The following is an 11,447-nucleotide window of genomic DNA, read 5'->3' on the forward strand; positions in this document are numbered from 1 at the left end:
CTCATGGCATAGTGCTGCCAGATCGCTAACATGTCAGTGTAGGTCACTATATCTAAGCCGACCATGGTATGCTTCCATAACATGGCTATTCCACCATGTCAGGGCTATATCGGAAAAGGTGCAGACAGCAAACTTAACTTTGCTCCCTTCTGGGCACGAACAGATTGCAAAGACCAAATCTGTTTTCTCGAACCATCGCATCAGAGCAATGACCCCTCGAGATCCATTAAAGGATTTGGGTTTGCAGCTCATGAAGTACTTATACGAACACTCCCATGGGTGTCTGTGGGTAACTCTGGGGTTTGTTAAGTGGGTACCGCTACCGGTTCTATTGGTACCACTTTCGCTGATGTGGGTTAGAGCAGTTGCTACTGCGGCGTCTATCATTGCTTGGAGAGTAGCACGATCAAATTGTGGAGTGGTTACATCTATCAGGGTTTGTCGTACGAGAACGGAAGTGTCTAAAGAATCTATGAGATTAAGGGTAACATTATTGGGGGATCATTACTGGGACCTCTTATAATTGTGAAATGTATACAAGTTGTACATAATTTAAGATTAAATAGACATTCGAATAAGTGATCCTATTCCAAAACCACAACCAAACAATCAACAGGAAGTGAAGCATAGATCACAAATTCTAAGTCTATAAAATATCAATTATATAGAACCTTGGAAGTATACACTTCGTAATCATAGACCTACCAGAATGGGATTTTAAATTCTCACATAAGTTATTTATAGTGCCTAAAATACTCTTATAGTATTTTAATGTAATGAACTTGGTATGTTTTAAACTTGTTGTTGTCTTGTAGTATCATAAAATACTCCCATAGTATTTTAACCTTTTGTTACGATCTAGAAATCCCTTGAATAATATTAGGTAAGTTTTAAGACTGTTGCAACACCACATCACTCCCAAACACATGTCGGTCAGATCTCAAATGAATATAGTTGATCATGTTATATTGATCCCATATATGATTACATAACTGTCCAGGTTTGACCGCAATGTTCAACCTTTAAATACTTTTATTATGTTCTTCTTGTGATACTTGTTCTAGTATGTATATATGTATAAGTATGTATGTATACTTTTATAAAGTATTGTTATATTCTTAAAATATATTATTATTCAGAGCACTTTGGCCCTATTGTATTTATAATTGTATATCTTTTATAGGTTTATATACTTAGTTCACTATAGACAATGCTTTGATACCAAACCCAATCTGTCACAAAGAAGGATCTTGAAGAGTAGTTCTTTGTAGGAAAACTTTGAGATCTAGCATTAGCATCTCCTTTTGCTGGATTGGGAGGTATAAAGTCCAAACGTTGCCTTTTCATTTCATGGATCTTCTTCTTAGTTCATTTTTGGTCATTTTGACCCTTTTTGGTTGATGATTGGGAGTTGAATTCATTTTGAATCTTGTATTTGTATATTTGGATATATTATGGGTTCCTTGGGCATAAAGGTGCAAACTTTATGGTGGTTTTGGTTGCATGCATGTATTAAGTAGAGTATTAAGCTCTTTTGAGCTCTAGAGTCCCATTTAGCCATGCATGCACATAAAGTTGGCAACTTTATGTGATTAACCACCTTGGGGAAGTCAGATATGACTTTGGTTCCAAGCCTTAATGGATTAAATGCTAATTTAAAAAGATGGCCATGACTGGTGAGTTTGTTGGGCATACAAGTATGTATATTGTGTGTACAAGCCTTTCAAGCTGTATGCTAAGTGTACAGACTGAGTATGCCCCGTGTAATTAGAAGACTTGAGCTTCTTCGTTTCGGGCTTGGTTGTTTTGGGCCATGTTGGGCCATCTGATTGTATGGTTGGGCTGTTGTGACTTGTTGGACTTTCTTGGGTGAAGGCCCATGAAATGAAATGGACTTAATTTGGAAATTGTGCCATATTTGGGACTTCGATGCTTATTTTGGATTTTAGGCTTTTGGTAATCTAGTTTTGGCCTTAGTCTTGGGCCAAGCTTTAGGAAGGGTAAAATGGTCTTTTACTCTAATTTGGACTTATAGTGTGAGTCAGGGGATAGATGTTAATGCATTGTCATTATGATATTTAAAAGCATGTGGATTTTAGGGGATCTGCAGTTAGAGATTATTCGTGGGATCAACTATTGATGGGGTGTTGTCTTGATATTAACAATTTGGGGATATGTCAGCCAACAACCAAGGATCGTCTGTGTGATTCGGTAGTGCGAAGTGAGTTTTCGTCACTGTACTAGCAGGTCAAAGGCACCAATGTCAGCCCATTTGAGTGATATCATGTTATGTATGCTATTGTGTTGTTGTGATCTGTTAGATCGGTATCCTGGTAGATAAGATGTTGTTATGCTGTAGTGATCTGTTAGATTAGTATCCTGGTAGATAAGATGTTGTTATGCTTAGTGATATGTAGATATGTCTGACCGGATGTAGACTGTTATATGATTGTCTGTTATATGTGCACATGTTTGGTCCGTGGCTGAGGCTTCACTACTCTGTGCGGAAGCTAACAGGTCGGGGCATACCAACCCAATGGTTGAATAGGCCCTAGGGTGTTCCATTACGAGGATGATTGGACCCATAGTATGATGGCATTCCAACCCGATGGTTGATCGAACCCATAGTATGAGGGCATTCCAACGCAATGGTTGAGGGACCTAGGGTATTCCAACCCGGTGGTTAACCGGACCCATAGTAAGATGGAATTCCAACTTGATGGTTGATTAGACTCATAGTATGTCGTTTGTGGTATATGTTATCTGTTGTGTGTTGGTACTTTGCGCGAACTCACTAAGCTTTGTGCTTACAGTTTTTGGTTTATGGTTTCAGGTATTTTAGAGAATCGTGGCAAGGCGAAGGCATGAACATACACATCCTGATTTTATGTCATTGATCTTTGGAGGCTCTGATTTTTAAATAATGTTTTGAGAATGCTAATTTTGTAAACATCTTTATTAGTAAAAGGGTCATTTTGAATATTTTAAAATTGTTGAAATTTTTGGGGTGTTACAACAATCAAATTTCTAACATATGCATGGAGTGAATAACCATCCAAGATATCTTAGAAATGGTTTTATTATATGAAAACATAAAAAGAAAAAAATGAAGGTGTTGAATCCGGTTTTAGAAGTCACAAGAACATACTAGATTGATATCCTATTATGCATGCTATTGTGCTGTAGTGATATGTTAAATCGGTATCCTAGTATATAAGATGTTGCTAAGCTTAGTGATCAGCTGATCTGTCTGTTGTCTGTTGGCTGACTATATGTTTATTTATTATGTATATGTGTACATATTTGGTTGATGGTTGAGGCTTCACCGCTTTGTGCGTAAGCCAACAGATCGGGGGCATTCCAACCCAATGGTTGAATGGGCTCGAGGGTATTACATCCCAAGGATGACAGGATCCGTTATGTATTAGCATTCCAACCCAATGGTTGATTGGACCCGAAGTGATGTTATATATATATACATATATATACATATATATATATATATATATATATATATATATATATATATATATATATATATATATATATATATCAGTGTTGTAAAAATCGGCCTAGGCTCTTGGCGGAGGTAAACTGTATAGGATTTTTGATAGGCGTTGGAATTAATCGGAATCGGTCAACGACAGTCAAAGGATGAAAATGGCGGTCTAGGCGGTCAAAATAGGTCAACATAAGTCAACTAAAAAAATTCAAAATTAAACCTTTTTTCTTAACCTAATCGACTAAAAGAAATACAACCTTCATTATTCGTCTTGTTTTTTTTTGCGCCTCCTTCATCTCGTTCTCTTCTCCAGCGTTATTCGACTCCGGCGACAAGGGTTTAGCGATTCCGAGATGTCGAGATGCTATCAATGTAGCTCCATGTCAAAAGTCTACCAAAGATGATCAGTTAAGATGTCGAGATGCTATCAATGAAGGAATGTTAAAAAAAAAGAAGGGAAAACAAGCACATGATGAAGCGTTAAGATCGGAGATGAGATTTGATACTAATGAAAACATTAGTATAGACACGGATGAAATAGATAATACTTTTGGGAGCTTGAGGGAACCATATGTTATAGGCCCAATGGATAACTTTGCAAACACATAAAACCCCGAAGAATCTTTGAAGACGGGAAAAGGAAAAAAAGTTAATATTAACAATGCTATTCGGAAAGAAAGAATATCAACTGGGAAAAGTTTCATTGGTAGGTGGGCATATGAGTGTGCAATTCCTTTTCATGCCTTCGAAAAGGATAACTTTAAAATGATGGTGGAGGTAATTGGCCAATATGGAACTGGGCTTCCAACTCCTACTAGGTATGAGTTGAGAAACACAATTTTAAAAAAAGAAGTTGAAGGAACAAAAAATTTGGTGAAAAAAAAATCAAGAAGAATGGAAACAAGATGGATGCTCGATTATGACGTATGCTTGGTCTGATAGAAAGAGGAGGAGCATTATGAATTTATGTGTCAATTCAAAGATGGGTTCCGTTTTTTTATCCTCAAAAGAATGTTCAGATGAAGCACATACAATTCAACATATTTATGAGTATGTGGAATCTTGCATTCAAGAAGTTGGTGCCGAACATGTTGTTCAAATATTAACCGATAATGCCACGAATAACATGGGAGCTGCAAAGTTGCTAAAAGAGAAAATACCAAAGATTTTCTGGACATCATGTGTGACACATACCATTAACCTTATGTTGAAGGTATTTGTAATTTTCTTTATTGTGTTGTATAATTCTATTTGTGTTTTTAATCGTGATTATTTTTTTAAGGTATTGGTGGGCTTCCAAGGTTCAAGAAAGTCTTAGATCAAGCAAAGCAACTAACCATCTTCATTTATTCCCACCACAAAACATTAGCTATGATGAGAAAAATCACTAACAAAAGGGATATCATCCTACCGGGTGTCACGAGATTTGTTTCCGCCTATCTAACATTACAAAGTTTGTCTGGAAAAAAAGGGCAACTAAGGTATATGTTCTCTAGCAACGAATGGGAGGAATATAAATTTTCAAATGCAGTTAAAGGGAGATCTAGTCATATATTGATGATAGGTTCCACATTTTGGGCGGGTTTGGCACTTTGCTTAAAAGTGTTTTCCCCTTTGTTGAAAGTTCTTCGTATGGTTGCTGCGGATTGGAAGCCCTCGATGGGTTTTGTTTATGATGAGATTAAAAAAGCAAAAAAAGAAATCATTGATGCTTTAGACGGTAACAAAAAAGCATATGAGCCTATCATAAATATTATATCAAAGAAAATGAAAGGTAGACTTGATTCAAAATTGCATTTGACGGCTTATCTTCTAAATCCTTATTATCATTATAAGGATCCGCAACTCCAACATGATCCCGAAGTAATGGATGCGGTTCTTGAGTTTTTTGATACATTATTTGCTGGAGATTTAGAGATACAAAAGCAAGTCATGACTATTGAGTTGCCAAAGTACAAGAAAAAATGGATACATTTGGTCGGGAACTTGCAGTTAAAGCATGTGAAGTTAATGATGGTGACTGTGATCCGGGTAAAGCATTTTACTTTTATTTAATTATTTTATAAAAATTCATATTTATCCATTTATGAATCTAATAATGTGATTTATGTTTAAAAATCATAGCAACTTGGTGGGGTACATTTGGTGGAGCAACTCCTCATTACAAAGATTGCAATAATAATTCTTTCTTTAACTAGTAGTTCATCTGGATGTGAAAGGAATTGGAGCACCTTTGAAGGGGTTAGAAGTCAAACTTCAAATTTCAACAATTTATTTAAATTATAATTTTATATCATAATATTGTATATTTTTTACCATTTATTTTTTTTACGACTGTAGATTGACACAAAGAAAAGAAATAGATTGGATGTAAGTAAAATGAACAATCTTGTTTATGTCCAATTGAATGCTAATTTGATGGAAAAAATAAAAAGAGAAAAGAAAGGAATATGGAAGTGCTATTAGCTAATGATAGTCAGACGGCTCAAGAATGGATTGTTGATTGTGATGATTGTGATGATTGTGATGAAGATGGAGTTGGCATAGTTGGTGACGGTCAAGGAACCGATGAACTCGGACAAAGTTCAACAACAAGATAACTTTTAGATGAAGATTTTGCGTCAGAGAGTGAGGAGGAAGTATTTGAAGAAGTTGATTATGAATCGGATGGAGTTCACATCATGGAAGAATGCGGAGATAAAGAGTAGAAGCCTGTGAACAATCAAAAGTTTGATCTTATAAAACTTATTTTGGACTTTGTATGATGTTTTATGACCTGAATATCTAAGCGTTTATGAATATTTACTTACTTTGGACATGTATTGTTTGATGACTTGAATATGTAAACGTTTATGGATATTTACATGTTTTGTTAGTATTTTGTTTAGAGATAATCATATGATATAGGTAATATTTAAGTTTTTTTTTTTACAATTAAGGGTCCCCGCCTAGACCGATTAATCGCTTGACCCCAGTCGACCGCCGAGGTACTGCCAAGCGATTTTTACAACTTTGATATATATATATATATATATATATATATATATATGTGTGTGTGTGTGTGTGTGTGTGTGTGTGTGTGTTATTTGGTTATGTGTTGGTATTTTGCGGGAATATCACTAAGCTTTGAGCTTACAGTTTTGGGTTATATTTCTGGTACTTCAAAGGACTGCGGGAAGGAGAAGGCATGACCGTACACATCCTCATGTTTTGGACTTATGATTTTGAGAACTCTGATGATGAAATACTTTTGAAACTATGTTTGCAAACAAATAGTGAAATTGGATGGTTTTGAAAAAAGTTTAAATTTATCATGATTTTTATGGATGTTACAACTTGGACACTACACAATTTCAACATACCTATGAATCTGGGAACCAAATGGAAATGGAGAAAGCTCAACTTCAACATTGGTATACATAAATTTCACACTTGCAGATGAAAAAAAATCAAACCAATAAATGAAAATAAATTACAAAACAAAACATGGGGAAGGCATGGGGTGCCTTATATGACATGCTTTCCTCTTAAGCCTCGTTTTTTCAAAGCCTGTAAAGGATTTTAAATTTAAAAAAATTAAAAATTAAACTAAAATCCCTAGCTTTCAATTTGTCTTTCTAGGAACTAAAATTATAGAATAGAGTATATGGGAAGAAGCAAAAATAAATACCCACAAAATTTCATGTTGATAAACAACTCCTAAAGTGAAAGAGAATATATATATATATATATATATATATATATATATATATATATATATATATATATATATATGAGATAGAGGGGGAAGGAATGAGTGAAGGAAGGAAAGGCTTTTCATTCTCTCTGTGATCGTAAACAAAATTCAAAAACATAAATACTTTAGAGAAAATCAAAGTAAAGCTTTTAAATACAACAAAAATAATGAAACAAACATGATTGAGATTGGTAACACCTTCACAAATTCGATCGAGAGGTCTAGACATAACTTCATGATTAAAAAAACATTCAAACACGATTGAACGAGCCTTGGAGGGTTGGTTCTCGATGCTGATTTCGATTTTGAAGTCGTTCCCTCCGACGATCGTGTCATCTTCGAATGCACGGTGATTGAACTAGCCTGGAGGGTTGGTTCCCTATTCTGATTTTCGATTTTGAATTCGTTCCCTCCGACAATCTTGTCATCTTCGAACGTGGGTGGATTATGATTGATCGTCGGTAAGAGATTGAGATGGGTAAAAGTGTAGAAAACAGACATGTGCGCTATATTTGAAGAAGATGATGTTGTTTGTTATAGGATGCAACTGATATCTTAAATTAATGGATATTAAAGTAGATCGGAGAATCGAGGAGTAGCAATGTCGATGGCACCGACAGAGTATCCCAACTCTTACAGCCTCCTCTCTTTTTCAACGCCATCATCTTCAACGATAGGGAAAAGATTATTGAAAGATTTGAGGCTGAACGTCTTGCTATATCCGCTTCATGAAAACATTAATTTGCCTAAGTTAAAGGATTAATCCATAAATTATTTAATTACCAAAATTAATTAACAGTTAAAATTACTATTTTACCCCTATCCAGGTTTTTGAAATGATTGGTCGACAATCATCCGTACATCCACACAATAATTAATTAGAATATATATATATATATATATATATATATATATATATATATATATATATATATATATATATACGGAAAAATGAATATACCCTTAAGGATATATAAGTTTAGGTACTCAAATCTACCATAATTCGTCGTTTTGTTTGATATGTTCATTATAATGTTATTAAACTTCAACCCATAACTTGATTTACCTTGAAGATTTTTAAAATTTCATTATTATATTCTTATTATGTCACATCTTTTTTTCCGAACACTTACTTAGTTTTATATATATATATATATATATATATATATATATATATATATATATATATATATATATATATTATAGATGAAAATAAAATTATATAAAACAAAGATAAATATGAAATTTATAAAAATCTTGAAAGTAAATAAAGTTAAAAGTTGAATTATAAGAACATTTGACAATTACAATTACTATATATATATATATATATATATATATATATATATATATATATATATATATATATATATATATATATATATATATATATATATATATATATATATATATATATATATATATCCCAAATGGGATTTACAAATGTGCATTTAATAATAATCTCTTTGATTATGGACAGAAATATGAGTTCGCACTTAGATCCGGCTTCAATGGCCTACATTTGCTTTTCCATTAAGTCCGTTTGCGCACATGATGCTTAATTAGATGCTGCCTTTAGAGTACGATGTGTGCAACAAAAGTTCGACTAGATTTGTGATGCCACTCCGGTTTTAAAATAATACTAATTATTATTTCCAACTTAAGGAGAACTGACTTTTTATTTCGAGTATATAAATTTTAGACAAGTAAATTTAAATACCCATAAGCATGATATGGATACAACACTTTGAAAACAAAAATTCTAACTCTGATGAAACCGGTTAAATTTAATTAGTGGACTTTTTTTATGTTGTTTTAGACCATTGAGTGTGGTGAACGGTGTCGTGTTATGAAGCCAAATAAGTCACCTCAGATTCTAACATGTTATAAATAAAGTGATGTGGTGTTTTCATGTTATAACTTTGTGTTGTGTTGTGTGTGTGTGAGAGAGAGATGATTTGATTAGGTGTTCACTTCCGTACTCGTTACAACACATCTCATAATGTAAGACAGGAGCGGTGTTCCAGCCATTACCACGGTGTTGATGTGCTTCCACTTAAACAAAAACATTAATTAATTTAAATTTAAATGAAATAATAATCATATCTTTTTGTTTCATTTAATTTTATTATTTTGTTGCATTTAATTCAATGATAAGTTAACTAATGATGATAACAATTTTGATTAAAAAAAATACCTATTCATAAATATAAGCTATTATTTTTGAAAAAAAAAAAAAAAAAACAAAACTATTAACAAGTTTCAAAATTATCTATTAATGAAGCAAGTGCCGCATGAGTCGCTTTCATTTAATACCATGTCGATCACACATGAGCACGTGATTAGATCTCACTTTCATTTCTCCTTCCTATGCAAACATCCATGCACTATTTACTATTTATTCCCACCAACTCCAACTCTAAACCATCACCCATACTTCCTCTCCTTTCATCCTCTCTTCAACCCATCAAAAATGGCTAAACTATTAGCTCTCTTCGCTTTTTGTCTCCTCTCAGTGCTTTCCACCGCCATAGCCACCGGTAATACGTTCAGCCTTAAAGGCCGTGTCTACTGTGACACCTGTCGTTGCGGATTCGAAACCTCCGCCACCAAATACTTAGCTGGTACGTATATCTCCATCTCTTTCTTTCGTTCCATCATCTGGGTTTTCACTTCTGTTCCAAATTAAAACTAAAAACCTCTTGGAATTCACATTTCTTGCGAGTTAAACATAAAAACTTCTTCTTCGGTTTGAAATTCTTCATAACATCTAAACTATAACAATTACTCAATGAAATGTTTTTTTTTTTTTTTTTTTTTTTTTATCATATGCAGGTGCGAAGGTTAGAGTAGAGTGCAGAGATAGGAACTCGATGAACCTGAGGTACACCATGGAGGCAGTAACTGATGCTACAGGAACTTACCATATTGAAGTGGCAACTGATCATGGTGATCAGAAATGCGAGTGCACCCTTGTGGGGAGTCCAGACCCTGGGTGTGGTAAGCCAAACATCGGTCGTCACCGTGCTACAGTCATCCTTACCAGCAACAATGGCATGAACTACGGTGCTCGTTATGCTAATGCGATGGGTTTCTTGAAGGATACAGCATTGGCTGGATGCCCTCAGCTCGTCAAATCTTACTTTCCTGAAGAGATTTAGTTTGATTTCTTATAGTTATTGGTTTTAATCATCTTGGTAAAATTTCTCATTTGCTAAAGAATAATCGCAGATCGAATTTAGTGGATTTGTTATATTGTGTATCATTGACATAGTTATGAAATGGTACAATCATTTCTCTTGTTGGTTTAATTATATGTAATGCTACGTTTTCTCTTATTAAATATCCTACTTCAGATATATATGATACAAATATAAAATTGTTTAGTTGTTTTTTTTTTTATTAATATTACGCGACCCGCATGACGCTGAGTGAATTAGGTTTTCACTACGTGAACACCCCCTCTCCCTTGGACATAACGTAGTAATTTACGAACAAACAATAAAAAATGTAAAAATCAAACCGTAGACAATTAGGCACGATACAGGAGAACTTCAATGATATAAAACCGCATCAAAGCTTAACTACGCAAAATTACAAGTACCTCTAAAAGTTCAGAAGTCAAAGAACTGTATTAATGGTTGTCATTTAAAGTTCAGAAGTCAAAAGAACTGTATTAATGGTTATCATTTAATGCATGTTCAGAAGTCCGAAGACTAAATTGTTAATTCACCATAAATAATGGAGGATATTTGTAATTTACTCTACAATTTATGACAGGAATGCACATAACCAGGAAATTCATGGTATGAAGATGTTGAAATTTCAAAATGGACTTTTGGAAACCAACCACGAGAACATGGGGAGTACTTCTAAATTCTAACAATATATTTCATATGTCTTTCTCTTATTTAACAAAAGGCCAACTTGTGTAAAAAACATTTTATCCTGATTTAAGAAAAAAATGTTTGTTTTCTAAAGTTAATAACATCGTTGATTGATTAATAATTTTTGTGTGTTTTTGTTATTTTCTCGTTTTTTTTAAAGATAAAAACTATTACTTATCTTGGGTTACCAGTGGGGACGAATATGTCTCTTATAAAACACTAGAAGCCGTGGTTCATAGATTCCAATCCCTTCTCTCATCATGGAAAGCCAAAACTTTATCTTTTGGAGGTCGGATCACCCTCATAAAATCGGTGCTTGGAA

At 33.9% G+C, this 11,447-nt stretch overlaps 2 protein-coding genes across 2 annotated transcripts; both read left to right on the forward strand.

The window, feature by feature from the left end:
* The first annotated feature begins 4,421 nt into the window (after positions 1 to 4,421).
* On the forward strand, positions 4,422 to 6,102 carry LOC145045457 (uncharacterized). The gene is made up of 5 exons (XM_078993779.1): positions 4,422 to 4,683; positions 4,785 to 5,533; positions 5,627 to 5,743; positions 5,843 to 5,872; positions 5,938 to 6,102. The coding sequence occupies exons 1-5, from the start codon at positions 4,422 to 4,424 to the stop codon at positions 6,100 to 6,102; spliced, it is 1,323 nt and encodes a 440-aa protein (XP_078849905.1).
* A 3,546-nt stretch (positions 6,103 to 9,648) lies between these two features.
* LOC144997125 (protein DOWNSTREAM OF FLC-like) lies at positions 9,649 to 10,624 on the forward strand. The gene is made up of 2 exons (XM_078956957.1): positions 9,649 to 9,862; positions 10,074 to 10,624. The coding sequence occupies exons 1-2, from the start codon at positions 9,712 to 9,714 to the stop codon at positions 10,397 to 10,399; spliced, it is 477 nt and encodes a 158-aa protein (XP_078813083.1). The 5' UTR covers positions 9,649 to 9,711; the 3' UTR covers positions 10,400 to 10,624.
* Positions 10,625 to 11,447: the final 823 nt, after the last annotated feature.

The sequence above is a fragment of the Lactuca saligna genome, chromosome 5, assembly GCF_052625555.1.
Source record: "Lactuca saligna cultivar CGN05327 chromosome 5, ASM5262555v1, whole genome shotgun sequence".
NCBI classification, from domain to species: domain Eukaryota; kingdom Viridiplantae; phylum Streptophyta; class Magnoliopsida; order Asterales; family Asteraceae; genus Lactuca; species Lactuca saligna.